Below are 19,432 nucleotides of genomic sequence, written 5' to 3'. Positions count from 1 at the left end.
CGAGTCCCGCATCGGGCTCCCTGCTCAGCAGGGAGTCTGCTTCTCCCTCTGACCCTCCTCCCTCTCATGCTCTCTGTCTCTCATTCTCTCTCTCGCAAATAAATAAAAATCTTAAAAAAAAAAGAAGTCTCTTGGCTCAAATTACCCAGTTTACTATAAGTTTATCTTTAGGTTTTATATTTGAAAACTGGTTACTGATCTTTTCAAAAGATCTTTTTTTTTTTTAATGGAAGCTTTGATTTGAGAAATTGAAAACTTCAGGAACATGAATTATTTTGTAACATAACTTTAATGATTGAGCAAGGCAGTATGAGAAAACTGCTTTCTTGTATTTTCTGAAGAATCAGTAAACATTCAGAAACAATTCCTGATGAAAGGAATGAGCTATGTTGCCTTTATTTGGGAGGTATCTTTTGTTGAAATGCAATAAATTCTTGTCAGTTATACTTGAAAATCTAGGACCAGGAAATAATATTTAGTAGAATTTGTTAGAATTATAAGCTTCCTCCCCCCAACTTTAAAAATTGATGGTGAACTTGTTCAAGCTCCTATTCATGCTTTATGCTTGTTGTAAAATAATAACGTGTGTTATTTATAAAGCAATCCTAGGGGTGCTGGCTGGCTCTGTCAGTGGAGCGTGTGACTCTCAAACTCAGGGTCCTGAGTTCACACCACCCCACCCCCCATATTGGGCTTAGAGCTTACTTTATTTTTCTTTTCTTTTCTTTTTTTTTTAAATTTTTTTTAAGTAGGCTCCACCCCCAATGTTAGAGCCCAACACGGGGCGTGAACTCATGACCTGAGCTGAGATCAAGAATCAGATGCTCAGCTGACTGAGCCAGCCAGGCACCCTATGTAGAGCTTACTTTAAAATAAAAATAAAAAATGAATGAAAAGCAGTCCAAGTTGATCTTACTCAAGGTACCAAATCATTTTCAAGGTACTGAGAGAATAAAAGAAGTGGATAGAGAGAGAAGGTAAGAAAGGGAAATTTTGTTTCTCTGCTTATATCTAAATGAAATTATTTAGAAAGTTATTTTAATATATAAAAAATAAAATAATTACTTAGTACACAGATACTTTCAGGAAGATGTGGCTCCTCTTGGAACTTGTAATATTTATCTTATGCCTCACATAGCTATAACATCTTAAATGAGAATGGCTGTTTCTTTTGTCCTATTTCATTATTTTTAAAGAAATCAGCTTTATTGATGTACATTTGCATACAGTAAAATCTACTAATTTTAAGTGTGCAGTTTTAGTTATGACAAATGAATGTATTTAAACCACCACCATAACGATCATGATGTGGAGCATTTCTCTTACCCCAGAGAGTCTCCTTGTGTCTCCTTGGAGTTAACCTCTCCCACCCCTGGTCCCTGGACCTCCATTCTGTCTGGTGGCTATTGCTAGCATTTCCTGTGATTAGAATCACACATTATGTGGTCCTTTGTGTCTTTCTTGAACTTAGCATAGTAGTCTAGAGACTCACCCGTGTGGTGAGTTCATCAATACTTCACTTCTTTTTATTGCTAAATAGTATTCCATTGTGTGAATGTGTCACAACTTGTCCAGTCCGTTCACCATTGGATGGATATCTAGACTGTATCCAGTGCTTGGCTGTCATAAATAAGGCTGCTGTGAACATTTGAGTACAGGCCTTTGTGTGCACATGTGTGTAGAAACCTAGCAGTCGGAACTTTGCTCTAGTTAAAATGTCAGTCTCTGTCTCTTAGTTTTGGGAGGGAAGACAGAAAAACCTGTATTAGAGCAAAAGGATAAAATTTGTCTTAGGGAAAAAGCTGAATTGTCAGCTATTATTCTCTTATTCTTTATACTTTGTTTATATTCCTCATCTTCTTCCTTTCCCCGAAAAAAGCTACTACCTTTAATCTTAACTATAAAACCTCTTCTTAAATTATTTAAAACTCACTTGTAAGAATAAGCTAAATTTTAAATGGGCTTGTTGAACCATGGGTATTTTGCAGTACTTCCTGTCCCCTACCCCTTAGTATTTCTACCTCATACTAAGTTTTATTTTTTGGAGCCTTTTTTTATTTCTTTCTACAGCGCCTCCTCTCTCTGAGTTGGGACCTACATAGTATGGTCTGAGAAGGGTCTACATAAGAAGCTACAGGTAAAGGCTTATGATTTTATATATATATATGTATGTATATATGTATATATATATATATATGTGTTAGGGGTTTGCTGGAAATTCAGCTGCAGACTCTGCTGGTCTGACTTAATGACCAATGAAGCGTCTATATGTGCTAACAAATATATGTTATAATCTCCTTGGCAGTGTAGGTAAGAGTTGATTTAGAAGCAAGGAATGCCTGAAAACTTGCTTCCTGCCCCCCCACATATGTGCGTATACATACAAATGTCCATATACACATTCCATATTTCTTTTTTTTTTTTAGGATTTATTTATTTGGCGGGGGGGTGGGTGGAGAAGGAGAATCTCAAGCAGACTTTGTCCTGAGCATTCATGACCCCAAGATCATGACCCAAGCCAAAAGCAGGAGTCAGATGCTCAATTGACTGTGCCACCCGGCTGCCCCTCATATCCCGTATTTCTTAAATTAGGGATTTGGGGTTCAAAATTGATTTAAATTTTAGGTTTGAGTTAGTCAACTTTCACAAGGTTGATTATTCTGATTCTTTTATTAAAAGGGCATCAACCTGCAGCATTCAGAAACTGGAGTTTGAATTGAGATTGGAGGAAGATTGAGAAAGCTAGTGTACAGATCCGGTGGACAGAGGATTTGAAAATGTGCTGCCTGAGAAAATGGGATTGAACACAGGGATAGGGTCGGGATAAAGTACCTTTGCCTGTTTTGCAGTTAGGCATTCTGTAAGGGCCTATTAAAGTGCCTTCTTTAAACAAGGTAGTGTTTGGGCGCCTGGGTGGCTCAGTTGGTTAAGCGACTGCCTTCGGCTCAGGTCATGATCCTGGAGTCCCTGAATCGAGTCCCGCATCGGGCTCCCTGCTCGGCAGGGAGTCTGCTTCTCCCTCTGACCCTCCCCCCTCTCCTGCTCTCTCTCTCTCATTCTCTCTCTCAAATAAATAAAATCTTTAAAAAAAAAAACAAGGTAGTGTTTGCTGTTGGGTTACAGAGATTAATCTGATAGAGAGCTTGCCCAGAAGAGGGCCACCGCTCTGTAACAGAGCTGATCTGGAATAAGCTAAAGTACAGTAAATACTGTGCCACAGCGTGCTCGTACCTAATGGAGAGTATACTGAGTATAAGAGACTAAAATTCATCCCTTCTTCCCAGGTCATCTTTGTTCAGCCTTGACTTTCTAAATTTGCTGGTTATCTACTCCTCCAATTCCTGCCTTCTTTGTTAGACTATGAGCTATTGATATGTGCTATCATTCTCCTCCTTTCCAAAGTGAATTGTTTGTAAGATTGTTCCTAATAGAGAGACTATTGTTCTGTGCCTCTTGACAGCAAGGGAAGAAGAAAAGGAGTATGGTTATAAGATGCAAATCGTTACACTGTAGTCAGAGCTGTGCTCCTACAGCTGTTAGTCTCACAGAGACCCTACAGTAGGTGCGCTGGAGGACAGTAGAAGACTAAATGGAAGTGAAAGTGTGGAGGGAAAATATGCGAAGACACTGGGGAGGAAGGCGAGCTGGGTGTTAGCAGTGTGCTCATGTGGGGCCTTTCTCGCGCTTGCTTCCTGTTCCCTCTTGCTGTTTTCTCCCTTTTTTCCTCCCTCTTTATTTTATGGCTTCATGTCACTAACATGTTTGTGTATTACCCATTTGGGGGCTAGCTTCTCAGTGATGAACATTCTGTTAGCTTGTCTTTTCCAGGTGCTCTGTAGTGAATGTGTGCTTTGTCAGCTTTTTATTGGCTTTATCGAGTTTTATTTGTTTGGGGAGGGACGTTTGCTTTACTGTTTCCCTTGCATGTTGTTGATCACTCATCTGCTTTGGTTCTGCTTTACTGCCTGGCATAAGCAGAAATTAACTTGGAGTTTTTAGCAAGGAGGCGCCCCTTTTGCTGTATTCCCAGTTGAAGAATAGCAGCTGCTTGATGGGAGAGGTCTGTTTCTCTAACTGCAGTGTGGTTTGGGGAAGGCTGCAGGAGGGTAACAAGGTTGGGAGGAGGCAGACATGCACCTGACTCAGATCCACGGAGTCACACCTTGTCATCAGTGTGGAATGGCACTCAACATTGGCTGTTTTAAACCCGAACACCACATAGGTAATCGAAGATGACTTTGGATTGCTGTTGGATTGGACTTTGGGTATATGGAGATCAGATTGGGAAAATGATCCACTTGTTAGGTATTCAGAATCCTTAGAAGCATCAGCTTCAAATATTTATTTTTCTCAGGTTTTATTTTGAAATCATTTCACATTTATAGAAAGTTACATTGATAATACAAATAATTCCCATATACCCCTTGGCAATATTCGCCCACTGTTAACCCTTGGCCACATTCACTCTTATTCTCTATCGTATTATTTTTTTCTGAACTGTGTGACCGTAAGTTGTGTGCATCCTGTCCCTTTACCATGTTAATATTTACGTATTCTGACAAGGCCATTCTTGTATTTTCCAAGATAGTTCAGTTATCAAATAAAGGAAATTTAACACTGATCTAATAGAATTCTCTAATACAGTCCACTTTCGGATTTCTCTATTTTTCCCGACATGTCCTTCCTTCATTAATTTTTCTCCAGTCCAGGATCCAGCCCAGAATCACTTACTGCGTTTAGTTATCATGCTTCTTTATTTCCCTGAGTCAGGAGCACTTCTTTTGCCTTTCCGTGTCTTTTAGGACATTGACATTGTTTGGAGAGTGACCATTTATTTACAGAATCCCCTCAGTCTGGATTTGTCTGATGTGTCCTTGTGGTTAAATTTAGGAACCGTAGCGTTGGCAGGGATGGGCCACTAGCGACATGTGCTTCTCCGTGCATCGCGTCAGGAGGCAGCATGTCCATCTGTCCTGTTGTCGGGGATACTCACTTTTGATCTTTTGGTTGATGTGGTATCTGCCAGGTTCTTCCGCTTAAAGGATTAAAGGATTTTTCCTTTCGTAATAAGCAGTGGGTGGGGAAGTAACTTTGAGACTCGATATACACAATTCCCTGTCAAACCTGCATCCACCAAGATTTACGTCATGCTTTGGTCATTTTGGTTGAATCAGTTATTACTGTGGTAGTTGAGGTTCAAGTATTGAATTGCACAGACTCAGTAATCTAGGAGGGAGTCTCTTCCAGCTGTTGGATTGCTTAGCATCAGAAAGTGTCTTGTGTTGAGCTGGAACTTGTCTTCTGAGACTTGGCACACAGTTTCAAATTCTGTACTTTTGCACATGAGATAAGCCTGCTCTTTTTTCCTCTTTAAGAACCCTTCAAAATGCATTCCTTTTTGTCTCTTCTCTAGGTTACTCACAGTTGTTTCTTGTGAGAGATGGCTTTTCTGCATTTAGCCATCCTGTTGGTTGCATGATGCCACCCTTCCCAGGGGAGCCATGTCTGCATTCCCGTTCCGGGTGTGGTTCATCAGGACCCTGGACTGCTGTTGCCTGTAATCTAGCTTGGTGCCCAAAGCACTGGGCTTTGGAGAAGAGTAAATCTGGATTCAAGGCCTGTCTCTGCCTCTTATTAGCTCTGTGATCTTAAACAAGTTTCTAGCATCTCCAGACTCTCCAATTACATAATCTATAAAGAGTTGGTCATCACTGCACCCACTTTTTAGGGTGGAATGAGGATTAAATGTGCATGTAAAATTGTCAGGTTGGGGCCTGTTAAACCGTCCTCACTCATCAGATGTTTATTACTGTTACCGTACAGAAAGCAGACTTGTTTTACAACCCAAGATTGGTACCATTCACTTGTTAGCTGTTGTGTTTGACGGTAGGCTCACTCAGAACGTTTAAGTTCTGCAGCACAGGGAGACTCTTGGACAAATACTTCAACCCGTGTGACAGTTACTCCATCAAGTTACAGCTTTTATGAGGCTTGAATTATTTCTTAAATCATTTATATGCACAGTATAAGGAGAATATAAATAAACATTTGTCTTTTATAGCAAAGCAAACGTGCAGTAGCTTATTTCACTGTTAAGTAATACTTTAAAAATTAGTGAAATTTGAGTATTGGGATGTTACTTCTCAGGTATTTCTAAACCATGTTGCTAGTATAAATAGTAAGTTTACTCTGTGAAGTGCTAAAGCATTTCCTAAATTTTTTGGTAGAAATTTGAGGCCCATGTGATACATGTAGGGGAAGTAGTTACCCGCGTATTCTAGGACATTTTGATTGGATGCAGTTCTGTTTTCCAGACAAGCCTTCTAACGCTTGGTAAATTAATGCTACTATAGAAATTTGAATCTGTGGGTAAATGTGCTGTAATCTTTCGTAGTAAATGTCAGAAACCTGGCTCTTATTCCTATCGAAACAGTACCGAGGATCTCATTCTCCCTACCCAGGAGGGTCCCAAGGGATATTCTTGGGGACATTGAAGTCATCCCCGTTGACTGTCTGTCTGTAACAGTTGTTCTTTAGTTCTGGCTGTTTATGCGAAATAAATTAAACTTTAGAGAACCAGAAAAAGACCTAGTTTTGCTTATTTTGTTTATATAAAAAGTAATTCTTGCTCACCTAGCCTGGGGCCAGGTGAAGAAAAATCTATATGGTAAAGTTACATATTGCTATATTATACATGGGTGTCAAATACCAAGTGAAATGTTTTTATTTCTTCATTTTCCTCAACAACCCTTTTTATGTAGCTATAATAATGAAAACACTCCTTAAAATTTTAGACAATTAAAATGTACACAGTCAATTTTAACTGTCTCAACTCTGTTTCATGTTAAATGTGTTACAGGAAGGAATCTGAAGTCTGCTGCAGTAAAACACTGAAGGCTTTACAATGTTTTCTTGCATAAAACTCAAACTTTAAGTAGCTGCTTATGAGGCTAGGGAAGGCAGGAAGCTAATGTGTGTCTCAAGATACAGGACAGCTGTTTGCCCATCAACCTCAACTGTGTGAGTAGACTTAACGTGTAGCCCTAGGTCATTGGGGATAGTTACATTTAAAGTGCTTGAAGATACACTTAAATCAGCATGATGACACATTTCTTAGGATCTGTTTTTTTTTCTGGTGGGTAGGATACTGAGGGTGGAGTGGGTGGTAGATTTTTATTTATAAAATATATATATATATTTTTAAAGATTTTATTCATTTGACAGAGAGAGACACAGCGAGAGAGGGAACGCAAGCAGGGGGAGTGGGAGAGGGAGAAGCAGGCTTCCCGCTGAGCAGGGAGCCCGATGCGGGGCTCCATCCTGGGACCCTGGGAACATGACCTGAGCCGAAGGCAGACGCTTAACGACTGAGCCACCCAGGCGCCCTATTTATAAAATATTTTTGAGAAAAACCATAGCTAAGTATCATTAGTGACCGTGCATCTTTTTTTCAGAATTATTTTAAGCATTGGAATTTGCATTACTAGTCTTACAGTGAAGCAAAAGGTTATAATTCTTAAGATTGCAGTTTATTTTATAGTTGATTTCAGCCTTTTTATATTAATATTTTTACCAAACAACCATAAAAATGTATTTTGGGAATATGATGTTACATATTAATATAGGAAATTGCTCTTGGGAATAACCATAATTTAAATTACAATTAAATTTCATAATTTTTAAATAGCTCTCTTTAACCAGAGTGAGCATATACTTCCAAAGAAATAAACTCTTGCTCCCTAAATGCAGTTTGAGACAGGCTTCCCCATGGCCTGCAGGTTTGCATGCAGAGCTGCTCCCACCTTCCTCTGTCCCGGGCACGTGGGACTCGCTGCCCTGGTGAGACCGCATCCTTGCTGTTACCCTTCCCCCACACTTGGAGCTACTAAGGATAAGCCCTTAGTGAGTTCTTCATTGGCAGTTGTCCACAATAACCAGTGTGTCCTTTCATGAACTTCTGAGAGGAGCTTTTACAAACCATTCCCTCTCACTCTTGGTCCAGAAGGTCATGTGGCCTCATGGCCTCTTGGTCGTGTGGCATCAACGGGGCTGTTCAGAGATCTGCCAGCAGGCAGTCCCCGTCGGTGGTGAGGGCACTCTCGTGGGCCGGCCCGCCGTTAGCTGTGGGCAGGTGAGGAGTCCTGGCTCGATGCCCACCAAGCACCCGACACCGCACCTCTCCCTCGAGGTGTGGACAGCAGGGGGTTGACTGTACAAAGCCACTGAATCGGAGATTTCTGTTACTCTTTACGGGTCATAAAATGTTTCCCGATCATGGTCTCATTTGATCTCCCCAAGTCCTGTAAGTTCAAAAAGACAGGTTATCACTAAATTTTAACATGAGGAACCAGAGACTGACCATTTATCTGAATTGAGGGTGGCAGAATCAGAACCAGCTTTAGGATTAAGTCAGTTCTTTGTTCTTTCCACCGTGCCACACTACATATCAGGTTGTCCTGTGTCGGTCCAGTTGTTTTGCAGTGATTCATAGTTACGCCTCTGCTCACGATAAATTTGTTATCCCTCTCCCCAAGGTATTGCGTTTTAACTGAAAAGGAAAAATCAACTTCTGGAATATCTTGCAGTTATTTTGAGCATCTATTTTTTTTTAAAGCCCCTATGAAAGGAGATTACTAAAACGATCTTTTTGGTGCTGCTTATTAGCGTTTTGGTTTTTTGCGGCTGATAGGGCTCATTGTAATTTTGGAGTTAGATGTGACGTCCATGCAGATACGTGAAAATCACATACCGATATTCCTGTCCTTATATATCTTTTGATCCTTGAGAGCAGAACTGGATCATAACTGCTGTCTTAACATAAGTTCCTGGTAGATCAGTATGCACCACAGTAAGTGTATCAAGCAGGACAGCCTTGTCCGAAGAGCTGTGGCAAAAGAAAGTAAAACGGACTCACTGTTGTATAACTCTGCTATATCTCTCCTGATAATAGTCCACCTAAGACATTTTGGAAATCATTCATTTGTTCATCCAGCATCTATCTGAGAATTTCCTATGTGCCTGGCATCTCATCTAGAACTGAGATTGGCACACTGTGGCCCACGAACAAACAAACCCTTTTGGCCACCTCTTTTTATAAATAGTTCTTAGAACACACCTATGCCCATCCATTTTTATAATGTTGGCAGCTTCTTTCTCACTACAAATGTGGAGTCAGGTAGCCACGACAGACTATCGTAGGGTACACAAAGCCTAAATTATTTACTCTTGGGCCCTTTAGAAAAAAAGTTTAGCAACCCCTAATCTGCACCGCGGGGGATACAAGCCTGAACAAACTAAGTAATTGGTTTGTGTATTTAATAGGTTTTTTCTTTTCTACATTACTCTCAGTCCTTACAGACCATATTATTCACTCATCGTTCGTATTTCAATTCATATGAAAGAATAGTGTTGATTCCTCTAAGTTGCTGTCCATTTTTTTCCTGGAATCAGTGTAGATGTGTTTCCTTACTAAGCCTTTCCTTGAGATGAGACGCGGAGTAGTGGGCTGTGTGCCCAGGTTGTGTCCCGGGGCAGACTTGAACGGGGCGCGTGTCAGGGAGGCGGGCAGAGGAAGACTTTGCTCTGGGGTGCCAGTGTGTCAGCGAGAAAGAATATGAGGAAATGTAATCCGTAGTAAGATTGAATAACATTAATAGATTTATTGCTTCATCAAGAATACTCGTAAGTGAAAGTGGCCTTTTCTTATTGTGAGAGTATATGGATGAAGACCATGGTGATGAGCAGGACAGTGTGACATGTGCTGTCCTACAGAGGCTTCGGCTGTTCGGCCCCCGTTGCTCTTACACGGCCTGTCGGCACAGTAGCAAGACAAACAGCAAGTTCCCCTCTGATCTCCTGGAACTCTAAAGGACCTCCAGGGTCCCTGGGGGTCCGAAGATAAGCATTGGGAACCACTGATAAAGAGCCTGGGATGGCTCAGCTCTGTCCCTTAACCAGCTGTGCGACCTGGAGCCGTGGACCTGACCTCTCCAGGCCTCGGTTCTCTCATCTGTGGAAGGAGGATGGGGACAGTACCTACCTCATAGGGTAGTTCTGAGGACAAAGGAGTGGATCTGTATAAAGTACTCACAGCAGTGTTTGGTACAGAAAGCACTGTATAAATAATGTTTAATAAAATGAAATAGTAAAGCCAGCTCTTCCTATAAAAAGAGTTGTACAGAGTTTCAGGAGAACAGAAGAGATTTAAATGTGGAGGTTGGCCATATTAAACAGAAGAAATCTGGGAGAGAGATTCATTTACAAATATTGGAAGCTATATTAGAGATTTGTCTTAGGGGAAGAGTGTCCTGAGAAGGGGTTGGGGTAGAGGATGAGGTGCAGTCTGCATGATTGAATTATAAGCTTCAGGGTCAAAGAGGAGAGGATGTTAAAAAGTGGTTTTGCACATGGATCTTGCATATATAAAGATCGTACTTTGTATTAGTCTTTTGGAGAAGAAAAGCTAATTAAAGCCCATGAATGTGGAGCCTGGTGGGAAAATATGAGTGGGTCACCTCCCCCGCCTTTTGCAAAATGAGATTGGGTTGTTTTGTGCAGATAATAACTGTGTCTTGATTCTTTAAGGTATGTGATGTGGGACCTAGGTCAGTTTGAGAACATAAAATTGAGGGCAGCTTAAGTTTAGTTACAAAATTACTACATTTGGTATGCAGATCGCTAAGTGAAGCCCTCTCTGAGCAGACTGAGTTGGAAAAGACATCCACAGGCTTGGAGCATGAGGCCAGCCATCTTTGTTCAGTACACACACTGCATAACCATATGTGGTGTCCCCTGCTGGCAGACCTAGGTCTCTTAAACAGCAAATTCCGTTTTTTTAGGAAGAGTTTATTCCAGTTCCTTGCCTTGGGGTAAATATCTGAGCACTCTGGGTTGTGTCCTGGCAAGGTGGCAGGCCGCTTCATTCGTGCATGCATTCCACAAATACTGCATGCCCACCACGTGCCAAACATTACTTTAAGCAGCAGTGAACAAAGTGGACAAAATCCCTGCCATTACTGAGATGTCATTTTAGTAGGGGGAAGACAGGCGAAATGAGTGTAATTTAATAGTAAACTAAGATTGAAGTTAAGGGCGTTGAAGAAAAATAAAACTGGAAAGGAGCTAATAAAGGACGCCGGGGCGATTTTAAATAGAGTGATAATGGGAAGCCCTCCCCGAAAGGGTGACAGTTGAACAAAAACCTGAGGGAGGTGAGGGAGCCTGCTCATAAGGATGTCTGGGGGGTGGACGTTAGAAGTACGAAGTCCTTGAGACAGGAGTAGATCTGGTGTAGCTGGCGATGTATATGGTCAGGGAGTGGGGGAGCGGATGGTGGTGAGGAGTTTGGTGTTTACTCTTGGTAATTGGAAAGCTACTGGAGGATTTTGAGCAAGTAAGATGTGCTCTAGATCTTAACATGATCACAGGCTGCCATGTTGAAAATAGCCTGGAGAGGACAAGAACAGAAGCCAGGGGACTTATGTACAAGTCACGCTATTAGTTATCAATCGCCACATGACACATTACCTCAAAACTTAGACTGAAAACAGCCAGCGGGTGATCTCACACAGTTTCTGTCAGGAATAAGGAGATGGCAGAGCTGTGTGGTTCTGGCTCTGGGTCTCCAGTGCGGTTGCAGTCCTCCTCTGAAGACGGAGCAGGGCTGAAGGATCGGCTCCCAAGTTCACTCACACAGCTCTGGGCCAGAGGCCTCAGTTACTCGACATGGTAGCCGGCCTCCCCAGTGGGTGATCAGAGCGGGAGAGAGCAAGGTAGTGGCCTCAGTGTCCTCTGTGACTGGGTCAGAGGTGGTGTAGCGTTCTGTTGACTGTCCAGATCAGCACTGACACCGTAGGGAACGGGCTACAGAGGCCTGAACAGCAGGAGGCCTGGGGGTCACTGGGGCCACCCTGAAGGCTGCCGGCAAACAAGTAGAAAACGAGATTTTTTTTAGAAGATACCACTTAGAGTCGATTTTAACAAATCAGATACCTAGGAATGTCTAACAAAATACGTGAGACCTCTTCGTGAACACCTTGGCACACTGGAATGCATTGGAAAGGAGACCTAAATAAATGGATGCATATGCTGTAGTTTGTACATCTGGAGATTGAACACGATCCTATCAGGTCTTTTGTTTTGTTTTTAATAGAACTTGACGAACCAAATCTAAAATTTGTATGGAAATGCAAAGAGCCAAGAATAAGCAGCACAATCTTGAGGAAGAATAAAACGGATGCTAGATATTTGAACCTGAGCTAATACCAGATATCCAAAATCTATAGTAGTTCAGAACAGCATAGACAAAGAGTCGAGGGGACGAGGGGTGATTGTGTGGGAGACGCTCAGTACATACGTGGTGCCCAGTGTGTGGACAGAGGTGAGGCTGCGGTGCAGCGGGAAAGGGCGGTCTCTTCAATGAATGGTTTTAGACTCATTAGGTAGCCATACACAGAAGCACATGAATCTGAATCTCTACCCATGCCCTGCAAAAACGCCGACTCCGGTGGGATTGCAGGCTTCGTAGTGAAAGGTGAGGTACTGAAATTGAGAAGATAGAGGACATCTTCGTGACCGTGGAGTAAGCACAGACTTACTAAACCACTGAGCATAAACATACAGGAGCATTTTATCAGGATCGTTAACAGTCAGTCCAACAGGATGCCTGAAACCTTCAGTAGGCACTTGACGCAGGAGGACCCCCAACTGGCCAGTAAGCACATGCAGACGTGCTCAGCTGCCTGAGTCCTCGTGACGGTGGGGAGCACGAGACCGCTGGGGCGTCCCTGTGCACCCGTGAGCGCACTTAGAAAGACACATGGTTGGTTCTCAGGTCTGCCGTGACGGCTTACCTCGAACTGGAGGCTTAGAAACAGCGAAGGTTTATTCTCTCACAGTTTTGGAGGCCCAGGGTCCAAGCCCAGGTGTTGGCAGTGCCGTGCTCCCCGCAGAGAAGCTCCCGGAGAGAACGCTTTCCTTGTTTCCAGATTCTGGTGGCTGCGGGCGTTCCCTGGCTCGGGGCCTCATCACGCCAGCCTCTGCCTGTCTCTCTGCACCCCCTTCTCCATGTGTCTGTGTCAGAACTCCTTCTGACTCTCGCAGTTTAGGCCCACCAAGGAAATCCAGGGGAAGCTCCCCCTCTTGGAAGGTGATGTCCACAGGTTGCAGGGGTTAGGACATAGACGTGTCCGGGGCCGCCGTTCAGCCCAGTGCTGCAGACTGTGGCCCCATACTGGTGAGATGCGGAGTAACTGGAATGCTCTTTCATTGCCGGCAGAGTGTAGATTTGTACGACCACTTTGGGAAACTGGTTAGTACCTGCCAAAGATGAACATACGTGCAGGTTTCCCCGCTGTCCAGAAGTGGAGCATGCCTGCGAAACCTTCTGGAAGCTGAATAGGCTGCAGTGAAGAAGCCATTGCCGTTAATTTACATGGAAGAATCTTTGAGCGTTCCCAGACCCAAAAAATCACGTCGCTTAGGCTTTTCTGGTACCTCAGGACACATGGCTAACGCGTACACAGCATAAACCAAGATGAAGCACAGATGCTCACGGATGCAGTTCCAGGCCGTGGTGGCTGGATGCCGAGGTGCTGAGTATGGTTGTTGGGGACGGGGCTCAGGGGGGCCACTCTCGCGACGGGGCGGGGGGTGCGCATGCTCCTGCAACAGCTTGCGGCAAAGTAAACTCTGCACTGTGTCTGCTTTGTGCCTTTTCTTACAAAAGCAAAAATCATCTTTGGATTTCTCAAAGAAAACAGGTACTAATGTAAATCTTTCGTAAAGCTGAGTGACAGGACACAAACCTTCGAAAAGCGGGGGATATGTGTGTGCCCTGTGACCCAGCACTCCTGGTATATCAAAAGGCACACGCAGTCACGTTCAGAACAGCAGTATTTGTCATACGCCTAAACTGGAAAGTTCCCAGTCCCTCTCAACACTAGAATGAATAGCAGTTTATTCGTACAGTCAAATATTCTAGATAGCAAAAGAATTTTGAATGGACTACAGTTAGACACGTTAGCCTCGTTGAAGCTCAGAAACAATGTGTATACACTCTACAATTCCATCTATAAAAGTTGGAGCGCAGGAAGAGCTACTTTCAAAGTCGGCACAGTGACTGGAAGAAAGGGTAATACCTGGGAAGGGGTGTGGGGAAGCATTTGGAGGGTACTGATGGTGGTCTGGTTCTTACGGGGGTGCCAGTTACGGTGTTCAGTTTGTGAAGGTGTAAGCTTTACATCTGGGACTTGTATGGGTTTTTTTTTTTAATTTCATTTAAATTCAATTACTTAACATAGAGTGTATTACCAGTTTCAGAGGTAGAGGTCAGTGATTCATCAGTCTTATGTAACACCCAGTGCTCATTCCATCACGTGCCCTCCTTCTTGCCCATCCCTCACTTATCCCACCCCCCACCTCCCACCCCTACTCGTATGTTTCTCTATGTGGGAAAAGAACCATAAGCACTGGGAATTGCTGAGGTGGGTTTTTTTTTTTTTACTATCTAGGGCATCTCACTTGGACTAATGGAGTACCTACATTTTGATATGCACTGATTACTCCCTTAAGTTGGAGGAATTTCATAGGGGTACCGGATTCTAACGTCCCTAAGGACTTTGAATTGCAAGTGACAACAGCCCAAATCAAGCTAAAGCCAAAGCGGGATTTGTCTCACGCAACTGGGAAGTCTGAGAGGTGGAGTTGCGCTCAGCAAGGTGGACGCCGGAGTTCAGTCCCCGTTCGATCCTGGCTCTCTTCTCCCTCCCTCCTCATTTTGACTTTGCTTACCCTATTTTAATTGTCATGTGGAGACTCCCTTGTGACAAAGAGGGCCCCAGCTGCACCTAGGTGTACATTGTCGGCCTCTTTCCCAGCAGCATCAGTAAAACCCAGGGAGGACTGGCCCAGCGTGAGCCACGCGCCCACCTCTGGGACAGGTCTGGTCCCGGAGAGGGGCAGCGAGGCCTGCCCCACACAGATGACATGTTCTTGCCACACGGAAGAGGTTCTGTTATCTGAAGGGCTGAGGGAAGAACGTGCTAGGCAGACCAGAACGACCCATTTCAGGAGTACAGGTGTCTTCCAGGTGCAGCTACTGGGTGATGTAATTATTCAGGTGCCGTGTTAAGTAGAAGACGGCATGCTAAGCAGAGGTGGGTTTGTACCAAGAACATTTCTGCCACTTTTCACATCGGCGCTGCGCTTCTCTGTATAAACCACACCTGAGGATATAGGTGTAGATGAGAGACTGACTGCCTTTTCTAGTCCTTTCCCTTCCTGGCTGGTAAACCTATACTTAATTAAGAGATGAGACTTTAGCAAGAGCAGATAATACTTAATGTTTACGTTCAGTTTGGATTAGAGAATCCCACAGTTGAGTACCTCTGCTGGAGTCCCGTGTCTGCCTGGCCTCCCTGCCTCGTCTGTAGTGACACTTACCCTAAAGTCACCTGCTCGTTTAATGGAGAAGTTGACAGACTTTGGGCTTGTCACCTATTTTTGTCCAGCCCAAGAGCTAAGAATGGTTTTCATATTTTTAAGTGGTTGGGGAAAAAATCAGAAGAGTAACATTTTGTGATGTGAAAATTCTATGAAATTCAAATTTTTGTGGTCATAGCACAGTGTTTTTGAAATACAGCCATGCTCGTTGGTTTAGGTGCTGCTTGGCTGCTTTTGCAGGACACAGCAGAGTTGAATGGTCGTTGACAGTGACAGTATGGCCTGTGAAGCCTAAAATATTTACTGTCTGGTCATTTATAGGAAAGTGTGACAGCCCTTGATTTAAACATTGTTGGGCAGAATGCAGCCAGTGAAAGCCATCTATATAACCTAGTCTGTTGGAAATGAGTTAATTATTTGCTGGGAAAGAACGAATATATAGTGCCCCCAACGACGGTACCCTCACGTGAGCTGGACGGCACCTTTCTGTCAGCCCAAGCTGACCTAGGGCGTGGGGGGCCTCTATAAGCGACACAACCACAAAGCAGCCTCCGTGCAGGAGGAACCCCAATCCAAAGTCTGTCTGCTTTTATCAGAGGGAGCAGCATTCGTCCCAGGTAGTTTATATCAAGTCATACTTTCTGATCTGTTTGCTTTATCAACTTGCCCAATTTTTTTTTTTTGGTCATCTCTGCAAAGGTTCTTGACCTCCAGGGCATGGGTGTGTTGCCCCTGTGATAGCTGGTGGATCCACGTGCTCATAACTCTACGGGGAATTACTGTGTGCCTCAAGAAATACTGATCTCAAGCACCGATGCCAGGATGGGCGTTCCTCTTTTGAGTATTATTAAAACAAAAAAAACAGTCTGGCATAAATCCTGCGTTGCCCTTTTCTGGGCTCTCCATTTGATGTAATTACAAAGATAATTAGCCAATGCCGAGTGGTATTCCAGCGATTAGAAAGGCAGTGGGTAGGGGGAAACCTTGTCTTATGACTGTGCCTGTAGTTACTGGTTCGGAGTTTAGTGTGCACCCTTACTTAACCCAACATCTAGTTTTTTTTTTTTCTGAACTTACTAGTAAAGACCCCAAATTGAAGAGCTCAGAGGTGTTAACCTAGAAATGAAAAACTCTGATGCTTGTGAGGCTGACCAGGCGGCTGAAAGTGAAGGTGGCCTCAGGCTGAGAGCACAGGCTCTGATAGGGCCCCTAGCTGCTGGGTTTTAACTTAGGGAGCGAGTCCACTGTTGTCAGGTCTTGCTGTTTTTTAGGAGAAGCTACAAGTGTGGAATTTTTATGTGACATCCCCTAACTTTTTTTTTTTTTAGATTTGAAGTAGACTCCACCCCCAGTGTGGGGCTTGAATTGAGATCAAGAGTCACAGGCTACCACTGACTGAGCCACCAGGTGCCTCACGTCCCCTAATTCTTGAATACTAACAATTAACTGTAAAAAAAAATTAGTATGTGCTAGCAAACCAAACATGGCTGTGGGTCAGATTTCACTCATTTGCCAGTTCACAACTTCTATGGAAGAACTCATTATAAATTCTATTTCCAACCTGTTTCTCTTACCTGAAGTCCCTTACCTTCTTCCCTCCTGAGTGCCAGGGAGAGAAGCAATGAAATGAAGAAATATCCGTGTGTTTTACAGCTGGCTCGGACTGTTGATCCTTCTGAGGGACAGCTTTAATATATAAATGAGGAGGACTGGGTGTGAAACACTTAGCATCAGTGTTTACTCCCCTTTTCCATGGAAAACCACCATTTTTTGCCTGACATGAATACTTCTAACAATAATGAAATGTCTTTACTCAAGAAAATATTTTGTGGGATTCATATTAGGCATAAAGGGGGTTTGGGGGCACCCGAGTGGCTCAGTCAGTTGAGCGTCTGCTTCAGCTCGGGTCATGATCTTGGGGTTCTGGGATCGAGCCCCGCTCTCGGGCTCCCTGCTGCAGGGAGTCTGCTTCTGCTTCTGCCTCTCACCCTGCTTGTGCTCGCTCTCTCAGATAAATAAAATCTTGAAAAAAGGGGGGGGGTGTTGAAGAAGAAACTCAGAGTTTAGTGGGAAATGATGTGTCTGCTGGAAAGCACTTGAGTGATGGCCCGCTGAAGTGCTGCAAAAGGATGAATGCTTCTTTAGGGAGAGAGCAGAGGGGGATCGAGGTTGGGCAGAAGTGGACCCAGAAGAAGTTAGGATTGGAAGGGATCCTGAGGACAAGATGGTTGTAGGCAGAGTGCAGAAGCAGAGGGCATTCACCAAGAAAGGGGCAGTGTGGCGGAGTTGGAGCTGGTTTCCAACAGACGAGGGCGGAGGACCCTGGGCCTTCAGGAGCCGCAGAGGAAGAGCACTTGTGGAATTCTGCTGGGTGCCAGGCTCTGTCTGCTTCCGGACTTCCTGGATACGTTATCTGACTTCATCTGGTTATACAGGCTGTGTGCAGCCTCCTGGGGAGTTGAGGCTTGCAGAAGTTTAGGAATGTGTCCAGGCTGTGACAGGTGAGAAACATGGCAGACAGAGCTGGGGGTCAAACGGAAGCCAGCCTGACCCCCACGCACCTCACTTTCTAGGGAAACTGGGTTGCTTGGAATAGATTATATAGGACATGCAGGCTAGGTCTAGTGCTCCTTTCTGGAGCAATCCTACAGTAACGGAACAGAAGTAATATGATGGGAACTAGGCATTTTAGGAGAATTTAAAGAAATGCGTTGGTAGGAGGGGCAGCAAAACAAAGAGAAAACTGTTAACCCAGCTGTGAAGTGATGAGCATCAGAATTTGGAATGGAAGAGAAAAGTGCATGGGACATTTCAAAATGAAACTGATGGGAACCTGGTGACTCAAACTCTAGGGCACAAAACAGAGGAAAGGAAGTTTAATTGAGGTGTATTTGCAGTTAATAATGGAGTCTGTGTTACATCTACTCACTGCTGTTCCTTTGTCAGAATTTTAATAATTGGTAATGAATTTTCTTTGCAGTCTTAAAATATTTGATCTTGAGTTTCTTATGCCAACGAGAATTTCTTAGGTAAAAAGACTTGAAAAGCAAATTTTCTCAAGAGCTTGGTTAAATTAATTAAAGCTGCATAATATCTTAAGGTCGAATAAGTGAGTGAAAATTTAAATTATCTTTAAATGAAAAGAATAAGAATTCATGAATGCTCACAAAGTTACAGGTTTAGTAGCGGGCAGGATGGACTTTGAAAGTCATTCTCTTTGTTTTTTTAGGAGATAAAGGAAAAGACACTGACCTAGCTGCTTCGTAGATATGTGACCTTGGGCAAGTTATTAAATCTCTTTGAATATCAGTTTCTCATTTTTAAAGCAGGGACATCAGTAGCGCCGACAGCACAGGGTTCCAGAGAGAAATAAAACCGGAGACGTGGCGGGCGCCTGGGTGGCTCAGTTGGTTAAGCGACTGCCTTCGGCTCAGGTCATGATCCTGGAGTCCCGGGATCGAGTCCCGCATCGGGCTCCCTGCTTGGCGGGGGGTCTGCTTCTCCCTCTGCCCCTCCTCCCTCTCATGCTCTCTGTCTCTCATTCTCTCTCTCTCAAAATAAATAAATAAATAAAATCTTTAAAAAAAAAAAACAAAAAAAAACCGGAGACGTGGCTCTTGGCCCACGGTCAGCTCTGAGTAACTGCTCAGTACCATCTCAGGGCAGAGAGCAGAATTGGCTCTTGTTCTGATTACAAATAGAGTCAGAAACCACATTTTCTGAATTTTCTGCAATTCATAGACATTTGTTTTTAAATTATACCATGCTAGTGAACTTTTCTGTTTATGTCTGATAATCTCATTCTTTACTGCCTTGACTTTGTAGCTTTATAATCTCACAGTATGTCAGTTAAGGAGTTGTTCTGCGTTCTCATTCCCTTACCTTCTTCCCTCCTAGTGCCAGACTGATGGCCCCGCAGAGTCCTACCTTCTTCCCTCCTAGTGTCAGACTGATGTCCCCGCAGAGTCCTTACCTTCTTCCCTCCTAGTGT

General features: G+C 43.6%; 1 protein-coding gene and 1 long non-coding RNA gene across 10 annotated transcripts in view; one reads left to right on the top strand and one right to left on the bottom strand.

Moving 5' to 3' along the window:
* Positions 1–19,432, top strand: part of ZFAND6 (zinc finger AN1-type containing 6) — a 69,087-nt gene that overhangs the window by 30,594 nt on the left and 19,061 nt on the right. For 2 of the 9 annotated variants that reach the window (XM_081831802.1, XM_081831800.1), the window contains exon 2: positions 2,071–2,137. The exons of 5 other annotated variants lie outside the window; for them this stretch is intronic. Coding sequence is in view for 1 of the 4 variants with exons in the window: in XM_081831793.1 (XP_081687919.1) it covers positions 4,132–4,222 (91 nt within the window). In the remaining 3 variants the exon portion in view is untranslated. Of the gene's footprint in view, positions 1–2,070; positions 2,138–4,080; positions 4,223–6,859; positions 7,021–19,432 lie in introns of those variants that run through there. 2 more of the 9 variants (XM_081831799.1, XM_081831793.1) reach the window with 2 other exon arrangements.
* The window catches only part of LOC145723614 (uncharacterized), a 1,147-nt gene continuing 1,039 nt past the window's right edge, over positions 19,325–19,432 (bottom strand). The window contains exon 3 of the long non-coding RNA XR_014148863.1: positions 19,325–19,414. This is a non-coding gene — a long non-coding RNA (uncharacterized LOC145723614). The remainder of the gene's footprint in view (positions 19,415–19,432) is intronic.

The sequence above is a fragment of the Leptonychotes weddellii genome, chromosome 9 (assembly GCF_054177405.1).
Source record: "Leptonychotes weddellii isolate Sample4059 chromosome 9, ASM5417740v2, whole genome shotgun sequence".
NCBI classification, from domain to species: Eukaryota; Metazoa; Chordata; class Mammalia; order Carnivora; family Phocidae; genus Leptonychotes; species Leptonychotes weddellii.
This window is presented reverse-complemented; position numbering and strand designations above follow the sequence as displayed.